The sequence below is a fragment of the Lemur catta genome, chromosome X (assembly GCF_020740605.2).
Source record: "Lemur catta isolate mLemCat1 chromosome X, mLemCat1.pri, whole genome shotgun sequence".
In the NCBI taxonomy this organism is placed as follows: Eukaryota; Metazoa; Chordata; class Mammalia; order Primates; family Lemuridae; genus Lemur; species Lemur catta.
Genome location: NC_059155.1, coordinates 26,724,868 through 26,749,282, shown reverse-complemented (window position 1 = coordinate 26,749,282; position 24,415 = coordinate 26,724,868). Strand labels below are relative to the sequence as shown.

Sequence of the window (24,415 nt, the reverse complement as noted above, 5' to 3'; positions counted from 1 at the left end):
AATTAATCCTGCCTTCATGAAATTTAGTTTCCAGTTGGAATGTGTGGATTCACATGGGTGCATGCACATACATATAAAATTAGATAGGATCATAGAATGAAGAATAATTTGCATAGGCTCAATTTTTTGTTAATGCATCACTAAGGGTGATAATTCAGCCTCTGACAGATAATCTCAAAGCTAAAGAATTTACTATCTCATGAGTTGGTTCATATCTTTGTGATTTGGGGAAGGATGTCTGTTGACAGACAGATTAAACTAAACTGTAAATGTAATGCTAGCTCCCCAGCACCTGGTAGTGCCTGGAACATGGTATATACTCAATAAAATGCTGTTGATTGAATGTACTTTTTATACAAACTCGGTAAGTTACCTCTGTACTTCCTTTCTTATTAATAGTACTACCTGAATTTGCCTTTTGAACAATAGAGAACTAGCCTAGCCTCTTTAGTATGATGAAAGTTGAAATATTTAAAGACAATTCTTAAAATCATAGTGTCAAAACTAAAAGAGTTCATTGATTTTCAAATTAGAGTACACAGCCACCAAAATATGTGCCAAAAGCATAAAGGAAATCATAAGATAAATAGGGCCATATAGTTTTGCAGCATATACTAAAAAATTGCTGCATGAAAATTTTTTATATTAAAATAAAGAGCAAAAGACATTCTATAATAAAGACATCTGCACCCGAATGTTTATGGTAGCACAATTCACTATTGCAAGGATGTGGAAACAACCCAAATGCCCATCAATTCATGAGTGAATCACTAAAATTTGGTATATGTATACAATGGAATATTACTCAATTATAAGAAACGACAGTGATCTAGCACCTCTTATATTTTCCTGGATTGAGCTTGAGCCCATTATCCGCAGTGAGGTATCACAAGATCGGAGGAATAGCCTCCACATGTACTTGCTGTCAAATTGGTACTGACTGTTCAACACTATGGTGCTCACAAGGTAGTAATATTCTCCAGGGATTAGGGGGTTCGGGGGGTCAACTCACAACTAATGGACACGGTGAGAATTGTAGAGGTGAAGGGCATGCCTCTAAACCTCGCTTGGGTGAGGCAAAGACATAAAATGTAACCAGAAGATATTTGCACTTCTGTGTTTGTTGCAGCATCGTTCACAATGGCTAAAATGTGGAATAAGCTTAAGGGTTTATCAAAGGACAAATGGATAAAAAAGATGTGGCATATGTACACAATGGAATATTATTTAGCCATGAAAAAGAAGGAAATTTTGTCATTTGCAGAAACATGGATGGATCTGGAGGACATTATTTTAAGTGAAATAAACCAGGCACAGTAAGACAAATATTGCATTTTCACACTCATATATGGGATCTAAAAAAATTGATCTCAAGGAGGTAGTGAATAGAATGGTGGCTACTAGAAATTGGTAAGGGTGGTGGGAAGGGGTAAAGAAGAGGTGTTGGTGAAGGGGTAATACTGTTAAATAGAAGGAAAAAGTTCCAGTGTTCAATAGTGCAATAGGGCAACTATAGTTAACAATAATTTATTATATTTCAGAATAGCTAGAAGTTTTCAAATGTTCCCAACATAAGGCAATTATAAATGTTTCAGGTGAATCTTGTCCCAGTTACCCCGATTTGATCTTTATATGTTATATGCTTGTATCAAAAAATAACATGTACTCCATGAATATGTACAATTATTATGTATCAATAAAAAAATTTAAAAAATAAAGAATTATACACTGAACTGGTGTGGCAAATTCACATTAATTTGTCAAATAAAATAAGAAATTTCAGAGAAATATCATATTTGAAGAGGGCTGCTGCAACACACCAAGATCTACAGAGTAGTCATAGTTATTTTCCTTATCTGTTAAGGGTTCTTTGGTAGGAATAATTGAGAAGATTATTTTAGCTGTCAGTGAGGAAGCTGACATCCAGAACTTGGAAGTGACTTCACAAAAGTCATCATGTATACTAATAGAAAATCCCAGACTAGAATCTATGTAATACTACTGATATTCAATAAATTCATTCAATCATCTATGTGACATATATCAAGATTCCTCATTTTCTCTAATATCCTGCCTAAATATGTCTTAAAATATGATGTTTTTAAAAGTTATCCTTTAAACTAATTGCAGATATTTATTTCTAAAATACAAATCAATACATGAAATTTTCCTCTTCAGAAACATTCAGTACCAGAAAGTATGAAAGTGTGCAAAAAAACAAAAGGATGAGTACAGCTTGAAAAAGCTCCCAATTTCCAAATCTGGAACTATTTCAACAACAAATTAAGTAATCAAATATTGAATTGTAATTCAAAATATAAAACAAGTATGCATGAGTCCATAAATAAATGACTGAATAAATAAATAAATGAAAGAGAGAAGACAAGTCTTCCTTCCTTACAGAAAAATTCCAAATAATATGTGTGTATTAACTCCTACAAAGAGATGCAAATTAACTGCCTCTTTGACTATGTGCTAGACTTAGTGATTTCCTTCCATTGAATGGTGTAGAGAAGGCTGGTGGACACCACTTTATGCAAGAGATCAAGGTTAATAATACCAGTGATGTCATAGGGAAATCATATACCCTTTTACGGTGCCATGAGAAGGACAATTCATTTCTGTGGTATTCCTCTCCAAATCTATAACCCTGGTATTGTTATGAGAAAAATATCAGACACAACCAAACTGAGGATATTATACAAAATACTTGACTGATAGTCTTCAAAACTGTTAAGGTCATCAAAAATCAGAAAAAGTCTTAGGAACTGTCACAATTAAGAAAAATCTAAGAAGACACGATGGCTAAATTTAATTTTTTACCCTGGATGGAATACTGTAATAGAAAAAGGACTGTAGGAAAAGATTGGAGAAACCCAAATACTGTGTATCATTTAGTTAATAAGCTTGTATCAATGTGAATTTCTTGGTTTTGAAAAATGTACCATGGTATATAAAATGTTAACCTTAGGAGAAACTGGATGAGGAATATAAGGGAATTCTTTATACTACCATTGTAGCTTTTCTATAAAACTCAATTAAAAAAGCATTCATTAAAGAAAAAACAAAACACTCAAGGAGAGTGACATAAGCAAAAAAGGATAGAGTAGACAAAACCAAAGGCCATCCGTCCACAGAAACATCAAAAAACACTGAGGAAAAATTATCAGAATCAGCGTGTCAGAACTTCAGGTAATAGTCAAAAGTTTACAGCAGACAAGTGAATGCTTAATCAAAAAAAGATGACTTCAACACATTTAAACACTGTTGGAGAGCCTTGTAGCATTTTAACATAGCCTTGCCCCTCTTCTCTTATCAACATGATAGTGATTTTGAAGATAAGAGCCCATGTTCCCAGTGTGGTTAACTTGTTCTGGTTATAGCAGAGCAGACCTTGTTCCCAGGGAACTTTATTTCTCTGTTATGACTTGTCTGGGGTTTTCCTGAAGGACTGACAGAGAGCACTTTCCTTTTGTCACCTAACTTGGGAGTCTTCAGAGCAGAAAAGTCGCTTAGCACAAAGTATTACTCAAAAACATTGAAAGGCAAGTGAACAAGTTGCTGTTTCTAGTCAAGAGATTACAGTCAACATTGCACTGAAAGTTCAAGCCAGAGAAGTTGGACAAGAGAAAAAAATACAAGTAAACAAATTCAAGAAAAAGAAGTGAAACTCTCTCTATTCATAGATGAAACAATTTTACATGCAGAAAATCCCTACACAAAAAAATGTTAGAGCTAATGAACCAAATCAGCAAAGTTTCAAGATACAAGATAAATATAAACAAATTAGTTGTATTTCTATATAATACCAATGAACAATCAGAAAAAGAAATAATTTCATTAATTATAATATCAAAAAGAATAAAATACTTAGGAATCAATTTAACAAAGGAAATGTAAGTATTTTACACTGAGTGCTACAAAACATTCTTTGAAAGAAATTAAAAAGACTTAAATAAGTGGAAAGATATCCTGTATTCATAGGCAGGAAGACTTAATATTGTAAAGATTGCATTGCTAACCAAAGCAAGCTACAGATTCAGTGTATTCTCTATCAAAATTTCAACAGCCCTTTTTACAGATATGGAAACACTAATCCTTAAATATATGTAGACCTGCAAGAAACCTCAGCCAAAACAATCTTTAAAAAGAAGAACAGGGCTGGGCGCAGTGGCTCACGCCTGTAATCCTAGCACTCTGGGAGGCCGAGGCGTGCAGATTGTTTGAGCTCAGGAGATCGAGACCAGCCTGAGCAAGAGTGAGACCCCGTCTCTACTAAAAATAGAAAGAAATTATATGGACAGTTAAAAATATATATAGAAAAAATTAGCCGGGCATGGTGGCACATGCCTGTAGTCCCAGCTACTCGGGAGGCTGAGGCAGAAGGATTGCTTGAGTCCAGGAGTTTGAGGTTGCTGTGAGCTAGGATGATGCCATGGCACTCACTGTAGCCCGGGCAACAGAGTGAGACTCTGTCTCAAAAAAAAAAAAAAAAAGAAGAAGAAGAAGAACAAAGTTGGAGGACCCTTACTTAATGATTTCAATATGTACCATGAAACTACAGTAATCAAAACAATTTGGTATTGGCATAAGAATAGATAATATATTAACATATCCATGGAATAGAACTGAGAGTCCAGAAATAAACCCATATATGCATGTTCAATTGATTTTTAATAAAGATGCTGAGATTATTTAGTGGAAAAGAATATTTTGTTCAGCAAATGGTGCTGGAACAACTGGATATGTACATGAGAAAGAATTAAATTGATTCCCTACATCACGCCATAAAACAAAAATTACTCAAAGTAGATTAAATATATAAATTTTAAAAGTTTTAGAGTTAAAACTATTAAATTCTTTAAAAAAAGCTTAAGCAGTGTAAATTCTCATGCTTTGAGTCTGGACAATGGATTTTTAAATATGACACCAAAAGCATAAGCAATAAAAGAAAATATCGATTAATTGTATTTCATCAAAATTAAAAATTTATGCATCATAGATCTCTACCAAGAAAACACAACCTATACCAGTGAGTTCAATAAAGTTGTTTCCTGATACCCATTCATAGCATTTTGCAGCCTATTTAATGATTGTTTAATTCTGGCTTTTATGGTGCTTGCATCCTTTATTTATTTATGTTTTTTTACTCTTTACAGTCCACAGCCAAGTGACTTGTATATAGAATTTTCTTGAATTAACTTGCAAATGAATGTTTCAAAGGGGGAACTTATGCTAAGTTCCCCTGATACTTACCATCATTTAAGAATGCTTAAACACAGTTGCTTGGCAAACAAGAAACAATTCATAGGAAATGTAGAATAAAGGAGTGATTGAACTCATTTTGGTATACAAAAGAGATCCATGTAGCCACAAACATCTGTGCCCTCTTAATATTTTGAAATTAAGAATATATGCTAGAGAAGTAAAATTTAAACCAAATTTTGAAAGAAGTAAGGAAGTGCTTCATAAGCAGTTAGTAAAAATGAAGCTATATTGGTGCAGGTGGAAAAATAATGGAATCAATATTGGGATCAATAAAGACATAGCAGTAACATTGGTGTGAAATAGTGTGAGGAATAAATAAGATTGTATGCAGTGCATGGGCTGGCCTGTGATTTAAAGTAATACAACCTACATGGTGGTGAGCAACAAATAACAGGGATTTTGTTAATTGTCTATTTCTTATTTAAAGGTGATATATTTGGCTCTCTGACAAGCTAAAAAATTTAGACACAGTTTTTTCTATCCAACATTTTATCTATCAAATCAGAGGGATTAGAGGTGGTGCCATATCTTTCTCCTTACTATTGAAGTATATATATATATATATATATATATATATAATATGCATATTTGATATATTGATCCTACAAAACAAGGCAATTCATACTACATGGCAATATCTCACAATATAATTGAACATGTTAGATGTGGAGGTGGAGATTGGCTTAGGAATCTATCCACTTACTGGGAGGTCACAAATTATCATAAAGCCTTGTTTCTAGTTTTTAGAAAGACAATATTCACTTCATAATACAAATAAACAATCCATACACAACACTAATGTCATTGTCATATATGGCCAGCAAAATAGCCTTCAGCAAGGCAAAATCAGTCATTACAATGTGATGGGATTTTGTGTGTATGTGAGAGAGAGAGAGAGAGAGAGAGAGAGAGAGAGAGAGAGAGAGAGATCAATATATATTACTACAAGCATGTTTATTTAAGTGTATTGATTATGAATCCTACTTTATCACTCTGTACCAATTGATGCTCTTCATGTGCTGTCTTTTTGGTGTTTGAGGATTGTTGACTTTTGTTGTTTTGTTTTTTTCTTCTTTATGTACAGGTACAGTGCTCCTCTATATCAATTCCTCTATCAGCTAACTGAAGACAGCAGTACCGGCCATGATACCCACTGTCCTCTGCCCACAATGATTATAAAGACACGCTGGAACTAGGTTGCCACTGTTTTCTTCTAAACTGCCCAGATGACAAGAAAAAATTCACAACAGACTCTTATTGATAAAGAACAACTTACAAGTGTTGTAGATACTTCACTTATCCACTTAAGTACTTTTAAGGCTCTTTTAATTTTGACAAGCATAAAGAAAAACATCTTGACAATGATCAAAAGTGGAAAAAACATGCATGTAATTTGGTTCCTTGCCAAATAATAGAAGGACACACTAAATAACCCTTCTATGTTAGAGATGATGATACAGCCTGACAAGAAGCCCAAAGGTATTTATGTTTAAAAGTATTTACTTCATAGAAAAGCTGGTTGAATCTTCAAGCTTTAAAAGAAACAGAAAACAAATAAAGATGTTTTTCTTGGAGTAAAGGGGACTGTGGAATTAATGCCATTATTTTTATACATTGAACTCATCTTTCTCATATAGCAGGGATCATGCTTATTTTCTCCCCCAACCCTCAAAAAAACCTGCAACCTAAAAACAAAACTCTTCTGCTTATAGTTAAGATATATCTCTTAAATTCTTCTAAAAGAAAAATATAAAAGTAAAAGTTAAAACATAAAACAAACAAAAAACAAAACCCATATTTAAAATCAACACAATATGTTTTAATATATATGAATAGGGCAGCATTTGCCCAGATTCATTTGCATTTAGATAGCATAGTACACCTTGCATTGCACTTTTAAATTAACTAACTCATTTTGATCTCACACAGAGGTCTTTGAAGTTGAGTACAGAGTGGGGTAATATTATATTCTCATTTACAGAAGAAAATATTTAGAGTGATGAAGTGACTTGCCCAAGGTAACACAGCTAAGAGGTAGCAGAACTAGAACCATAATTGAGGTTTCCTGATTCCAAATCTTTTTTTCCTCATTTCGGATCATCATTTGTGTCATAGTAATGTCTTATATTTATATAGAAATATTAGAGTTTCTAAAGTGCTTTCTCATATACTAGGGGGAACCGTAGGAAATTGTTCATATCCACCCATTTTTGATCTATTAAAATGGCAATTTTACATGGTTCAAACAAACATTGACTTTTTTACCAATTTAAAGTGTTCCTAATCTTTATAAATAGTTCTTTTTCTTTTTTTTCTGTTCCAAAATATTAAAGGGGTACAAATGTTTTTTGTTACATGGATACTTTGTATAATGCTTAAGTCAGGGCTTTTTGTGTGTCCATCCCCAAAATAGTGTTCATTGTACCCAATAGGTAAGTTTTTAACCTACATCTCCCCTTCCACCTTCCCTCCTTTCTGGTTTCCAATGTCCTTTATATCTCTTTGTGCCCATGTGTTCTCATTATTTATTTTCACAAGTTTCTTTGCTGTCTTTCTGTCTTCCTGTAGGCACCACTTTTCACATCATCCTCATCTCCAAATACCTACACTAACATAAATGGGGACTAAAGTTGCCAGGTGTTCTCAATTTAGAAAGAGAAGCATTCTATGAATTTTTAATTTCTCCTTCCTTGCTCATTTACTTGCCTCCTGGACCCTTCTACCTAGATGCTGTAAGTGACTGACAGATGACTTTACACGAGTTTAAATACTGAAATGAGCAACTTGTTACATTTCCCAAAAATATTTATTCTGGTCCTTGAATTTAATTATTTCAATAGAATAAGTTTCTAATCAATCTCTAAACTGGTATTTGAATACAATCGTGGTGCTGCTTATGATGGTTTCACTCATTTTCCATCAAATACTCTAACGTTTATTCTGCCTGTGTGGCAGATTTCCTTATGGATCACTCCCTCTTTTCACTCTCAATCTCTTTCATCCTTCCCCTTTTCCTTTCCCTCCCTTTTCTGTTTCCTTCTCATTCTCTCTTCCATGTTTGTCTTTCTACCATTTTTCTCCCGAAAAGCTTCCCTTCTCTGCTTTCCTCTCCCTCCTTTTGCAGAGTCCCCCTTTTCTATTTTAAGCCTTCTTTATTACCACCCATAAAAAACTTTGGTCTGGCAATACTCATAGGGCAACACTTAGAATCTAAATTTTGACTTTCCTAAAGGAGTGGCTGACTGTAAATCCTAAACTATTCTAGTGTCTTCCCTGTGCAATAAATATTGAACATTTTATATATATATAGGCACTGTGTTAAATACTATTCCAAGCCACTTATTCAGCACTTACTAGTTGTTAAGTCATGGTACTAATCAGTCTGCATGTATTCATATGTTTTAATTAACTTTGCATCTTGAGACACCAATAGATTCACATGCAGTGTAAAAAAATATATATTAGATTATTATGTATGAAATGTCTGATTTCCTCAAGTACTAAGTTTGACAGTTGATATCTCTGATATTTCACGTTGACACTTCTTGTTGTGTTTTTTTTTTTTATTGTGAAGGTACACGCTCAGTCTTTCAAATGCATGTTTTGGCTTGCGATTATCTTTCAATTTTTTAGAACAATTTTTTTGAAACCATGGATAAGTCAAAAATTCATGTTATTTTTTAATATGAATTGCATCTTGGAACCAATGCAGCACAGACATCTTGAAATATCAACAAAGTGTTTGGGAAGGATGTGGATAAAGAACACACAGTATGTCGATGGTTTGAGAGTTCCATTCTGGTGATTTTAATCTTGAAAATAAACCATGTGGGTGACCTGAGACCAAGGTGGATAATGATGAGCTGAAAGCTGCAGTGGAAGCAAAGCCATCTCAACCTACACATGAATTAGCAGCAAGGTTTGATGTTATTACTCTAGCAATGTTGGACCATTTGAAACAAATTGGCAAGATAAAAGACCTGAATAGATGGATTCCATATGAATTAAACAAGCGTCAGAAGAGAAATCGTCTTGAATCTTGCCTTTCTTTGCTGTCACAACATAAAGGCGGACCATTTCTACATCATATTGTTACATGTGATGACAAATGGATTCTTTCTGACAATCACAAGAGTTCGGCACAATGGTTGGATAAAAATGAAGTGCCAAAACACAGTCCAAAACTGAATATTCATCAAGAAAATCTAATGGTGTCTGGTGGTCCAACACTGGTATTATCCACTACAGCTTCACGAAACCTGGGCAATCAATTACAGCGGATGCCTACTGCAAACAAATGGATGAAATTATGAGGATGCTTGCCATTAAGCAGCCATGATTGGTTGATAGAGACTGGTCAATCTTCTACGTTATTGCACAAACGTTGCTCAAATGGCAGAAGCTGGACTTGTAAACTGTCTGTCATCCACAGTATTCATGAGACCTTGCACCAACTGACTACCACTTCTTTTAGGCTTTAGACCACTTCTTACAAGGAAAAATATTCAATTCTAAACAAGATGTAGAAAACACCTTTTGCAATTTCTTTGCCACTTGCTCTCCAGACCTCTTCATTGCTGGTATAAATAAGCTACTGTTAAGATGGCAAACTTTGTTGATAGTTTAGGCTCATACATTGATTCATTGTACTGCTTCTTATTTGTGACATAATAAACTAAACTTTTAATTAAGAATTGGACATTTCAGATTTAATGACCTAATACAAAGAGATCTTGTGTGTATCCTTTATACAGTTTCCACAATAGTAATATCTAGCAAAACTACAGTACAATATCACAACCAAGATACTGAAATGAACACAGCAAGATACAGAACATTTCCATCAGCACAGGAATCTCTCACTTTGCCATTTTATAGCCACACTCACCTCCCTCCCCAATCTTCTGTCTTATCCTCAATTTCTGGTAAACACTAATTAATTCTCCATTTGTATAACTTTATAATTTCAAGAATGTTACATAAATGGAATTATGCAGTATATAATGTTTTGGTATCAACTTTTCTTTTTGCTAAGCATAATTTTCTGGAGATTCATTCAGGTTTTTATTTGTATCTATATTCCATTCCTTTTTATTTTGAGTAGTATTCCATAGTGTGGATGTGCCATGTTTTTTTTTAAAAGCACTCATCCATTGAAAGACATTTGGGTTATTTCCAGTTTTTGCTATTGAGATAGGGAACCTACAGGCCTTGCTCAACAAGGAATCAAAAGCCCCAAACCAAGATCTATGATAAAACAGAAAGAGGTGTAGAAGCTGGCCAAAACCAGCTAGAACAAAGATGGCCAAGCAAAATCACCTCAGATTATCCTCACTGCTCATTACACCCTGCTTATAATGCATTAACATAATAAAGGAGACTCCCACCAGCATCATGGCAGTTTACAAATGCCATTACTATTCCCAGAAGTTACCCTATATGGTTTAAAAAGAGGAGGAACTCTCATTTCTGGGAATTCCCTAGCTCTTTCCCAGAAATCTTATGAATAATCCTCCCCCTGCTTAACGTAAATTTAAACAGAAGCTATAAAACAAGACCCTGGAAACTTACAGAGTGCTACTCTTTGTTGCTCTGAGAGATAGCCCTGGCTCTGCTAATGAAACAAGGCTTCCTTCTGTTTCTTTGTAAGTTTAATAAACTTATTAATATTTGTTGCTTTATTCTGTTTACCTGCTCTAGAATTCTTTCCTGTGTGAAGTCAAGAACCCACTTGGCCTTCAGGCTGGACCGCAGTTTTAGGGTCCACTTTCCTGTATCACTATTATGAATAAATCTGCTATAAATATTCATTTGCAGATTTTTGCTTGAACATAAGTTTCTATTTCTCTGAGATAAATGTCCAGAAATACAATTGTTGAGTTATATGGTAGTTGCATATTTATTTTTTTAAGAAAATGACAAACTGTTTTCTAGAGTTGCTGCATCACTTTGCATTTCACAATGAATGAATGAACAATCCCTTTTTTTCCTACATTTTTGCCAGCATTTGGTATTGTCACTATTTTTTCTTTTAGTCATTCTGATAGGTGTTTGGTAATATCTCATTGTAGTTTTAATTTGCATTTACCTAATAACTAATGATGTTGAACACCTTTATATGCTTATTTGCCATCTGTGTGTTTTCTTTTATAAATTGTCTTTTCATGTCTTTTGCCTAGTTCCTTTACTTAACTCTTGAGTTTTGAGAATTTTTTATATAACTTAGATACTAGACATTTGTCAGAACTGTGGTTGGAAAATATTTTCTCCCAATATATAACTTGCACATTTGTCAGAACTGTGGTTGGAAAATATTTTCTCCCAATATATAACTTGCACATTCACTTTTTAAAAGGATCTTTCAGAGAGCTATTTTTTAATTCTATAAATTTGTCTATCAATTTTTTCATTTTAAAAAGTTCTTGGAGAAAATAATTTCTATACTATACATACACAAAATACATTGCTATTCTTATGTTAAACCACCCTTTTATTCTGGGGATAAATCCCACTTGGCCATGGTGTATAATTCTTTTAATATGCTGCTGGTTTCAGCTAATATTTTTTGAAAAAAATTGCATCCCTATTTATAAAAGATACTGGTGTATAGTTTTTTTTAATACTTTTTGTCTAGTTTTAGTATCAGGGTAACCGTAGCTTCATTAAATGAATTATGAAATGTTCTCTTATTTTTTAAATAAATTACATGAAATTGATGTTATTTTTTCTTTAAACATATGGTAAAATTCTCCAGTGAAATCATCTCAGCCTGAAGACCTCTTTTGTAGGAATATTTAACTTATAAATGCAATTTCCTTAATAGTTACAAGGATGTTCACATTATGTATTTCACATTGAGCAAATTGTGATAGTTTGTAATTTTCAGGTAATTGGTCCATTTTGTTCAAGCTGTCAAATTTGTGTTTGAAGAGTTGTTAATATTATACCCTTATTTTCTTTTTAATATCTGCAGGGTCTTAGTGATATTCCATTTAATTCTTGATGCTGGTGTTTTCTCTTTTTTGTCAGTCTTGCTATATATTTATAAATTTTATTGGTCTTTTCAAGGAAATAGTTCTTTCTTTTATAGATTTTCTTTGTTTTTATTCTATTTTCAATTCTATTAATTTCAGCTCTTGATTATTTTCTCCCTTCTGCTTGTCTTGGGTTTATTTTGCTCTTCATTTTGTTCTAGGTTCTTAAGGTAAGAGAGCATCTTATTCCTTTGAAACATTTTTTTATTTTCTAATTTATGATTAAGTGCTATAAATTTCCCTCTAAACTTTAGTACTGTACCACAAATTTTAATATGATGCATGTTCATTTTCATTCAATTTGATATTTTTTATTTCCTTTAAGACTTCCTATTTGACCTATTTGATCTTGAAGTATGTTGATCATTTTCTAAATGTTTAGAGATTTTTTCTAGTATCCTCTTGTTGATTTCTAGTTTGATTCCCTTTAGGTCAGAAAACGTACTCTGTATTATCATAGTTCATTTAAATTTCTTGAGGATTGTTTATGGCCCAGGATATGATCTACCTTGGTTTATTCTCCATGGGAACCTGAAAGGAATGTTTTATGCCTTGAGAATAGTGGAATGTTTTACAAATATCAATTATATCTGCTTATGTGATGCTGTCGTTTAGTTCTTCTATACAGTAGGCTCTTTGTATTCACAGGTTGTATAGCCAACTGCAGGATTTGAGCATCCACAGATTTTGGTACCAGTGCAGGGTACTGGAAGCAATACCCCATAGAAAGTGAAGGGCAACTGTATTCTTGTAGATTTTCTGTCTAGTTTTTTTGTCAATTGCTAAGAGAAGGTATTGAAATCACCGGTTAAAATTGTGGATTTTTTTATTTATTCTTTCTATTCTGTTAGTATTTGTTTCACATAGTGAGCTGTTTTGTTGTTTGGTGTATACACAACTAGGACTGCTATGTTTTTTGGATGGAGAATTTTATAATTATATAATGTCCCTTTCTGTCTCTGGTAATTTTCTTTGCTTTAGTTTGCTAAAGTTTGCTTCATCTAATATTTATATATCCATTCATGTTTTCTTTTGATTAATATATGCATTATAAATCCTTTTGCATCCTATTACTTTCACCTGCCTATGTTGTTATATTTACACTAAGTCTCTTGGAAACAGAATACAGGTAGATTGTGTTTCTTAATCCACTTTGCCATTCTCTGTCTTTTAATTGGTGTATTTAGACTATTTATTTGTTTATTTTAATGTATATTTTCTTTTCTTATTGATACATAGTAGTTGCACATATTTATGGGGTACATGTGATATTTTGATGCATGCATACAACATGTAACGATCAAATGAGGGTAATTAGGATATCCATAACCTCAAACATTTACCATTTATTTGTGTTGGGAATATTCCAAATCTTCTCTTCTAGCTATTTTAAAATATAAAATAAATTATTGTTAACCATCATCACCCTATGGTGCTATTAAGCACTATAAATTACTCCTTCTATCTAACTTTATTTTTTTACTGATTAACCAATCTCTCTTCATTCCCCATCCCATTCTTTTCAGCCTCTGCTAACCATTATTTTCTCTATCTTCATTAGATCAACTTTTTCTAGCTCATACGTATGAATGAGATCATGCAGTATTTGTTTTACTCAGCCTGGTTTATTTCACTTAACATGATGTTCTCCAGTTCCATCCATGTTTCTACAAATGACAGAATTTCTTCTTTTTATGGCTGAGTAATATTCCATTGTGTGCATTTACCACATTTTCTTCATTCATCCATTGATGGAGACTTAAGTGTCTTCCACATCTTGGCTATTATGAATAGTGTCGCAGTAAAAATGGGAGTATAAGATTACATAAAGCTAAAAAGCTTCCTCAAAGCAAACAATCAACAATGTGAAGTGGGGGGGGCAAGGGCAGTATACGTAATCTAAACTTTTGTACCCCAACAATATGCTGAAAAAAGAATTTAAAAAATGTGAAGAAACAGCCTACAGAATGGTAAAAACATATTTGCAAACTATCCATCTGACAAGAGATTAATTACTAGAATTTATAAGAAACTCAAACAACTCAATAACAAAAGACCTGAATAGTCCAATTGAAAATGTGTAAATGATCTGAATAGACATTTCACAAAACAAGGCATACAAATGGCAAACAAGTATGTGTAAAAATGCTCAACGTCACTAATCATCATGAAAATGCAAATCAAAACCACAATGGAATGTCATCTCATTACAGTTAAAATGGCTATTATGAAAAATGCAATAAACAACAAATGCTGGTGAAGATGCAAAGGAAAAGAAACATAAGTACACTATTAGTGGGTATGTAAAGTAGTAGAGCCACTAGGGAAAGCAGAATGGGGGTTCCTCAAAAAACTAAAAAAAAGGCTCTATCTCATGATCCAGCAATGCCACTGCTATGCATATATCCAAAAGGAAAGAAATCAAAATATCAAAGAGATATCTAGACTATTTATTTTTAATGTAATTATTGATATCTTACAAATTTAAATCTGTCATTTTAAATTTTCTGTTTATTTTACTTTACGTTTCTGTCTTTTCTTGCCCTCCTATGTGCTATTAAAACATTTTTTCAAATTCCATTTTGATTTATTCATTGTGTTTTTAAGTATATCTTTTTAAATATCTTTTTAGAGGTTACTCTAGGAATTACATTATATGCATAACATCCTCATTACTGCCAAGCAGAGTGGATGTTTCAGCTACCCAGATGCCTCCACTGATGCCTCACTGAATTGAAAGGATGGAAGTGCCTCCCTTATTGCTCCTCATATGGCCTCCATTGGTACTAATGAATGGTGGCCTCATTGTCACTACAAAATGATGAAAATCCTGACTCTTTCTTAGGCCTCCTCTAATACCACCCCAGTAGGGAGAGGAGAAGGGCACCTTGGTACTGCTCGGTGGAAGTAGTAGTTAAGCCTTCCCACATAGTCTCTACTGACACCATCGGTGGGGATGTTGCTTGCATCCACCAGTTGAGGGCAAAAGTCTCAGCTCCCTACTCAGAGTTCTTTGATACCACCACAAAGAGGGCAGGGAGGATTGAAGAACTTTGTTACAGTTTAGCAAGAGTGATAATCTAGGGTCATCACCATGGCCTTTGCTGGTGTTGCTGGGGTTGATTCCATAGTTTTTTCTTTAGAGTTTGGCTACACTAGAGAGATTGCTGTCTAAAAGTTTTCTGTCTTGATAAATTGTCCCTTTCCTGGCCCTTTGGCTATAGAGAACATGTTTGTTTCTTTTTTATGTTTTGTTTTTGTTTTTGTTTTTGTCTATGCCTTTTGACATTTCTGGATCACTGATTTCTCTGGGCCCCACTCCAGAACCAGGAAATCTCATTGCTGTGTCACTGCTCAAGCTCATAGTTTCCTAGCCAATCTACCTTCATCTGTCCATTTTTCAGAGTCTTTTTATTTTTGTTTTATATATAATGTCCAGGGTTTTCAGTTGTACTTAGCCCAAAACCTATGGAAAAGTATATGTACTCCATCTTTCCAGAAGCAGAAATAATCCAATAATGTTATTTTAACTTCCCAACAAACCCAAAGATTGAGACTATTGTTCTAATTTTATAATTAAGCAAATTCAGGTTTATCAAAGTTAAGCAAATTGCCTAAGGCCACCAACTAACAAGTGGCAAAATCATAATTCAAATTCAGCAATGTATGATTGCAAAACTCATGTAGTTAATCAGTATGATATATTGACTCAAATGAAAATTTTTGTCCCTATCCACCAAGAGTTGGTAGTCTACTATGCTGTTGAATGTGTAACCACTATCCATGTGTGACTATATAAATTTATATTAATTAAAATTTAACAAAATTTAAAATTTATTTTCTTAGTTACACCATATACATTTCAAATGCTCAGTAGCCAATATAGTAGCTCAATTGCCACTCAATATAGTAGTCATACTGTGGACTATATTGGACAGTGCAGTGCAGATTATTTCCATCATAGAAAGTTCTATAGGACAGTATTTGTCTAGAATGTATGCACACAATTAAACATATACTATGGCAGTTGTTTTAATGGATGAGCAAAGTTCTATGTAAAAGTTTAATAATTAAATTGATTCTAACTGATATAACCTAAGAAATATTCATGGAAGATGTTTTGAGGGTTATAGACATATTTAGGGAAATTCAAAAACAGGAGTTTTGTTTGTTTCGTTCCTTGACATATTCCCAAAATCTACAACAAGACCTGACACATAGTAGGTGCTCAACAAGTATTTCTAATGCATACCTGTATTAATTAATAAATTAGAGGGCATTGTTAATAAATAAAACTACTATTTCTGAGCAAAAACATAGATAAGGGAAACAGCAGGTTTTCTTCAGGGAATAGTGGATATGGCCAGAACAGTATTTGGGAAAACATGTAGTGAGAGATGAGACTGGAAAGGAGAGTGGGAGTCAGATCATGGAGGAACCTATACACATAAATAAATGACCATCTACAAACTCCACATGTCCAAATTCCAACTTGTACTCTTTCTCTAGATGTGTTCTGTCTTCTCTATTCCTTCTCTCTTACCCAGTTAGAATTATCCAAATTAGAAATTAGCAGGTCATCTTAGACTCCTTTCACTCACACCCTGCCTGCAATCAGTCCCCAAGTCATTTCATTTTTTATTTCCAAAATCTCTGATGAATCTAACTCTTCTCATTCAATTCCATGACTTACAAAGTTCAGGACTTTATTTTTTTCTTAAGTAAATCACTGCAATAGCTTTCTAGCTGGTTTTTGCACCTCCAGGCTTTCTAGTCTATTTTTCACATTGTAAGATATATCAATCTGAAAAACAAATCTATGCACAAAAGCACCCTGCTCAAACCCTTGGTCTCTCATGGCCTAGTCCTTGCTTACTTTCCCAGATTTATCACCAGTCACTTCTTTATTGCATCCTGTGTCCTCTGAGGCAACAGAACCAACTGCATTCCCCAAGTACCTCAAGCCTTTTAATATAAGTATGCCTTATTTTGCACAGAGTAGTTCCACTGTCTGTAATGAATGAACTCTCTCATTTGTGTTGAAAATATCTACTGAGTTATTATGACTTAGCTAAAGAATCATTAACTCTATAAAGGTCTACCTTATCCCTTTCCCTAACTTATATACCTTCCATACCTAGCCCAGATTCTAGTAACACTCTGTCCTCCATGGTCACATAGTAAACAAGAATATTTCCATGGTGGCACCTAAAGCATTTCTTTTTCATCAATGTCTATTTCCTGAATTGTAGCAAATTCCTTGAAGGTAGTAATTTTGATTTTTTTACTTTGTATCTCTATGGTGTCTAGCTCAGAGGAAGCTCTCGATAACTGATTCTAAGATGAGTTAACTTCGTATTGTATGCAATTGGAAGCCATGAAAGATTTTGAACTAGGGGATGACATCATAACTGTGATTCAGGAAGATTATTCTGGTAACAGTGTGGAGAACGGGTTAGGAAAAGAGTGAGTGTACTAAGAAACCTGTAGATGAGCATTAAAAATAAATTTGCTTCAAAATGAGCTTTCCTATTATCAAAACAAGTTAGGTTTTGTTTATTAAGCTTTTAATAATTGTATATAATCTCTCTGTCTTAAAAACCAAGAGAGCTTAAAATCATTCTATTAAGAATATTTTGTAGATATGGCACCTGGTAAGTACAAAACTAACAAACAATTAACAAAGTTTCCTTATAAGAAGGCGTAGTTAGTTGTTGGAAAGGCAAAAGTTTTCCTAGGGGTCATAGTGGGAATGCCACATCCTTGAGTTTCTGAAGCAAAAACTTACTAATTAGCATCTTCCAAACACACAACCAATGTACAGATACACCCACATAGACATAAAGGGGATAATAGAGCCTAGCAAGAAGATAAGCTACGGTTCCCAAGGGATAATGAGCAAGTAGAATTTTTGACACTATTACACCCTATAAAGAAGTCCTGACAGTGATATAGTAAAAAAGATATGGAAATTATAATGATATCAGCAGCTCAATGTGGACTACTTGGCTTGGAAAATGTGAGTTTACTTTTAATGATTTAATAATAATTCAGGGGAGAGGAAGGGAAGTGTACTGTTTAGCTTTTTATTTTTGTTTGCACATGAATGAGTTTTGCTCCCTGAGTCTTTTGATGAGTTAGGCTTTGTGAACAAATTGATTAGGTATGCAAAGAAAGGGACATAAACTGGGATAAAGGCTTAATATACGTAGCATGATAACTCTGCATTCAGCATGAAGAATGTTTTTTAAAAACTTTGGATGTAAGAATGTAATAATACATTCTGCATGTGTTCTATATACCATACTGATAGATGTAAGATTTTGGTTTTATAGAAATTAAAATTATTTCCTCTAAGAACATTTCTTAAATTATTTTTAATGCACATGAGAAGTAAAGGATGTTAAAAAGTTTCAACCAGACATGGATTGCAATTCCTTTTTCCATATCTTAGTTCTAAAAGCATATATATATATATATATGTATATATATATAGTTATTACATATGAAATGCCCGATTTTCTTAAGTACTATGTTTGACAGTTGGTATCTCTTACATTTCATTTTGACATTTCTTGTTTTATTTTTATTATGAAGGCACATTCTCAGTCTTTCAAACACACATTTTGGCTTGGAATTATCTTTCAAATTTCTTTTAGAGAAATTTTTGTGAAATCATTGATAAGTCAAAAATTCGTGTTGTTTTTGAATATGAGTCCTGTCATGGTACCAATGCAGCGCAAACAGCTCAAAATATCAACATAGTGTTTGGGAAGGATGTGGCTAATGAACACATGGTAGGTCGACGGTTTGAGAAGTTCCATTCTAGTGATTTTAATCTTAAAAATGAGCCATGCGGGTGACCTGAGACCACTGTGGATAATGATGAGCTGAAAGCAGCTGTGGAAGCAAATCCATCTCAATCTACATGTGAATTAACAGCAAGGTTTGATGTTACTATTCAAACAATGTTGGACCATTTGAAACAAATTGGCAATATAAAAAGCTGGGTAGATGGGTTCCACATGAATTAAATGAGCATCAGAAGAGCAATCGTCTTGAAGCTTGCCTTTCTTTGCTGTCACAACATAAAGGCGTACAATTTCTACACCATATTGTTGCCTATGATAACAAATTGATTCTTTCTGACAATCACAAGTATTTGACACAAGGTTTGGATAAAGAGGAAGTGCCAAAACAGAATTCCAAACCAAATATTCATCAAAAAAAGCTAATGGTATCTGTTGGTGGTCAAAAGCTGGTATTATCCACTATAACTTCATGAAACCTGGTCAGTGGATTACAGCGGATATCCACTGCAACCAATTGGATGAAATGATGAGGATGGTTGCAATTAAGCAGTGAGATTAGGCAATAGAGACAGCCCAGTTCTCTTGGAAGGCAATGCTCGACCACATGTCACACAAACAATGCTGCTCAACCTACAGAAGCTAGACTTGGAAACTCTCTGTCATGCATTATATTTACTGGACCTTGCACCAACTGACTACCATTTCTTTCAGTCTTTGGACCACTTCTTGCAAGGAAAAATATTCAATTCTCAACAAGGTGTGGAAAACGCCTTTCGCAAATTCACTACCACTCGCTCTCCAGGCTTCTTGGCTCCTGGCATAAACATGCTACAGTTAAGATTTGAAACATGTGTATGTGTGTATTTGTCTGTGTGTGTGTGTGTGTGTGTGTGTGTGTGTGTAAAATCTCTTGAGAAAATGCAAGGGGATTACAGGGCTCTCTTTGTCGCGCCGCACTCGCCTGCAAGGACGACACAACAAACTGGAGTTCTTCCAACAGCAGTTTAATGAGGCATCTAGTCTAGTTACATGGCGAGAGACCCCGAACAGGAAGGACAGTGGGCTTATATACCATTGCAGGTAGTCGTGGCGGGAAGTGATTGGTAGAGGGCCCTGACAAGGCTCCCAGCAATGATTCTATTGGCTATGTGCTCACCCGTAATCAGAGACCGCTCCCAACAGCTCCCCCTTTTGTTTTGCAACACAAGCTTTGGGGACTCCAACCTCAAGGTCCGGATCCAGGGGGTGGAGTCCCTGAAGCAGGTGCAAAGGCCACCGTCTCCCGTGCAATGAGCAGAGACTCTGGGAGGTGCAACGGCTGGTAAGGGGGTGACACGCCACAATCTGGTGCAATGGGGAAACCCCTCAGAGTGCATGGGCCATGTCACGCTGTGCGAGAGGGGAGGCGGTCTTGACCTTCGGAGCGTAACATTTGTAGCCAGATGCCAGGGGATTGACCACACTCGAGGGCGGCTAGGGCTTGGGTAACCACCACTCGGTCCCTGCGGCGCTGTGCACGAACGCGCAGGAACCCCCAGATCACGAAACCTGCTCCCAGGATCCCCATGAACCCTAGGGACCCCAGGCCAGCCCAGTCCCGAAGTCCTCGGACTATTGACTGAAATGTAGGAAAGAGACCATTGGTCACTGTCAAGTCCAGGCGTGTGGAGTTAATGTGGGTGATCTCCAATTGCAACTGCCGGGTCAAGGCGGTAAATTGACTAGACCAGTGTCCTGTCAACATAGCAGATAATTGACGAGACTTGTTGGCCGCGGCGGAAGCATTATCAAACGGTACCGCGGTAATGCATAGTCCTGTGAAACGCCATTCGCAGCCCAGCTGTGCCAGCTGCCATAAGGCATCTATTTGCTCCTGGACCAAGTCCACACGTTGGTTCAGTATCATGATACCACCCTTCAGATGCGCGTTGACGGCGAATTGTGTGTCCAGAGCTGTAGCCACAGATGCCGATAGGTTGTTCAGCGTCTGTGCTGTCTGAACAGAGCCTACCGCTGCAGCCGTAGCGGCTGCCAGTGCGGCAGTCACTGCCAATGTAGAAATTACAGCTGCAGTAACGCCAAAATCTCTTCGCTGTCGGAAAAGGGTCAAGAAGCTAGGAGCCTCCACCGGCCAAGGAATATGCCGAGGCATACGGGCAACAATTGCCATGGACTGGCTGGAGGCATTCCAGCAACGGGCATAGGAGCAGTTTGCCGTGGAGCAATTGAGAACACCAGGACCAGAGGAAGTAGCAGTGATCCAGATAAAAGGGGGCCAGAGGCAAACAGGTGTGGAGGGGAAAGACAGATTACGCTGCTGAATAGCGTGGACCGACGTCTCAAATGTTGAGGAGGAGTTCCATGTAAGATTGGCAAGGCCCAAAGAGGCATTAGTAGCGAACAGCCGGGGGAAGATCTGGGCATCATGGGTCACCGGCATCGGTCTCGGGAACACCGACAGGATGGCCCAGCGCCGGTCCGTCGTCACCGATGCGGCCAGCAGCAGAAAGGTCAGGAGCAGCAGCATCCCCGGCAGCGGACGCCCCATCATCTGCATCCTCCACATCCGCCAACCGCTGCACTCGCCGCGTTAAGCGTGCCGGGACCCACACTGGATCAGGAGTGTCCTGCGGGAAAACACAGACAGCTCCCCTGGACCGGCTCACAACCGGATCCGGGCCTTTCCATTTGTTAAGCAGGACATCCTTCCACAAGACCTGCTCTGATAAAGGGGAACCGGGGTTGGCGTGGCGGTCCGCAGCAGAGCGCCCCTGATCATCCAGCAAAAGAAAATTTAAAGTGAACAAGGTGAGAGAGAGCACAGGCTTAGGGGCACGTAAGCCCAAAGGGCTCGTCCCCGTCTCCCCCTTTTGTTTTTTGAGATAGGCCTTTAAGGTGCCATGGGTACGCTCTATGATACCCTGGGCCTGGGGGTTGTAGGGAAGGCCCGTGCGGTGCTCCACGCCTAGGCGTGTGCAGAATTGACGAAAAGCTTGTGAGGTATAGGCAGGGCCATTGTCAGTTTTGATAACCTGAGGTTTACCCCAGGCAGCCCAAGCCTCTAAGCAGTGGGTGATGACATGACTTACCTTTTCACCTGTCAAGGGAGTGGCATGAATTATGCCAGAGCAGGTATCAACAGAAACATGGACATAAGAAAGAGTGCCCAAGGAGGAGTAATGAGTGACGTCCATTTGCCACAAGTGGAGTGGCCGAAGACCACGAGGATTGACACCTACATGAGGTGCTGGACGAAAAGGTGCACAGGCCACGCACTGCAGCACAATATCGCGTGCGGCTGCCCGCGAGAGGCCAAATTTGAGACGTAACGTCAGTGAAGGAGTATGGTATAGAGAATGAAACTGGCGAGCTGTCTCCAACGGAGAGCCAACCCAATAAGCGTGAGTGGCATGATCCGTCAGGGCATTGCCGCGCGCCATGGGGCCCGGCAAAAGGGAATGGGCCCGAATGTGCGTTATAAAAAATGGGGACCGGCGCGAATGGATGGCAGCACGGATAGCACAGAATAAGGAGAACACCGTGCTGCGAGAGTTAAGAGAATGGGCTGTCTCCAAGTGACGGACAGCCTGAACAACATAAGCAGAATCAGAGATTATATTAAGGGGCTCTGGCACGGTTCGGAGAACCAATTCAACGATAGCACATTCAACGTGCTGGGGAGAAGAGTAAGCGAAGCGGGCCGTAAACACCTGATCATTGATTACATAGCTACCGGTGCCTGTGGATGACCCGTCAGTATAAACAATGGTAGCCCCAATTAGAGGCTCAGGGGAAGTCAGATGAGGAAAGATAAGCTGATTGCGAAGTGCAAACTGAAGAAGGGGATGTTTAGGGTAATGGTTATCTATGTCTCCTGGGAAGATACAACAGAGTACTGCCCAAGAATTTAAGGAAGAGCAAAGGACTTGAGTCTGGGACTTGGTGTATGGGCAATGAATAACTGTAGGGTAAATACCGAAGTGGGAAAGGGACAACGAAAGCCCAGATAAGGCCAAATCCGCAACCTGCGTAGGATAATGTTCTATAGCACGCCGCGGAGAAGCATGTGAATGAATCCACAGCAAAGGCCCGTCCTGCCAGAGTACTGCCGTGGGTGCCACGGGAGAGGGCAAGAGGCACAAGGAAAAGGGGCGGTCCGGTTGGATGCGGACCAACTGAGCTTGCTGAAGAGCTTCCTCAACCTTAGCGAGAGCCTGCCGAGCCTCAAAGGTGAACAAACGGGGGGACAGTATATCAGGGTCACCCTCCAATATTTGAAACAGAGGGCGCAGCTCAGAGGTTGGGAGATGTAAGAAGGGGCGAATCCAATTGATGTTGCCAAGTAATTTTTGAAAATCATTTAGAGTGTGCAGAGAATCTTTTCGAATTTCAATCTTTTGGGGTCGAATAGAAGAGGGACCGATACGAGCCCCCAAGAAGGTGTCTACATCGCCTTCCTGGACCTTTTCTGGGGCAAAAGTTAGGCCAAAAGAAGATAAGCTGTCACACAAGGCGGCATAGGCTTTGTGCATCACTGAGGGGTCAGAGTGGCAAAGCAAAAGATCATCCATATAATGGAGAATCTGGACACAGGGAAAGGCCTGCCTCACAGGGAAAACTGCTGCCGCCACATACAGCTGACACATGGTAGGATTGTTAGCCATCCCCTGAGGCAGGACCCTCCACTGGTATCGCTGATCAGGCTCCTGATGATTAAGGGATGGAAGCGTAAAAGCGAAACGCTCCCGATCATTGGGGTGTAGCGGAATGGAAAAGAAACAGTCCTTAATATCAACAATAAGAAGTTGCCAATGCTTAGGCAAAGCGGACAGAAGCGGGAGGCCGCGCTGCACTGACCCCATCAGCTGCATCTGGCGATTGATTGCGCGGAGATCGTGTAAGAGCCGCCACTTGCCAGATTTCTTTTTGACAACAAAGATTGGTGTATTCCAGGGAGAGCGAGATGGCTCCAAATGGCCCATGCAGAGCTGCTCAGAGACTAACTCTCGAGCGGCAGTAAGTTTGACTGAAGGCAGGGGCCACTGAGGCACCCAGACCGGCTCCGCTGTTAGCCACGGTATGGGTATAGCTTGCTCCTCAGTGACCCCTAAGAAAAACCCAGCCCTTGTCATGGAGGTCGCGGCTCAGGTATAACGGGCTCCGCTCGGCCCTGTAGCCAGGGGCCCAGTCCTTTTCCAGGAACGCAGCCCATAGCACGCATCATCTGTTGACTCTGTGGAGAGAACTCATTAGTCAACCGAAAAGACATTTGCTTTAACACTTCCCGTCCCCATAGGTTGA

General features: G+C 37.4%; 1 protein-coding gene across 1 annotated transcript in view; it reads right to left on the bottom strand.

Moving 5' to 3' along the window:
* LOC123628180 overlaps nucleotides 1-24,096 on the bottom strand; it is a 152,891-nt gene extending 128,795 nt beyond the window's left edge. The window contains 1 exon segment of the mRNA XM_045537826.1: nucleotides 23,355-24,096. Coding sequence (XP_045393782.1) covers nucleotides 23,355-24,096 — 742 coding nt within the window.
* Between the last annotated feature and the right edge of the window lie 319 nt (nucleotides 24,097-24,415).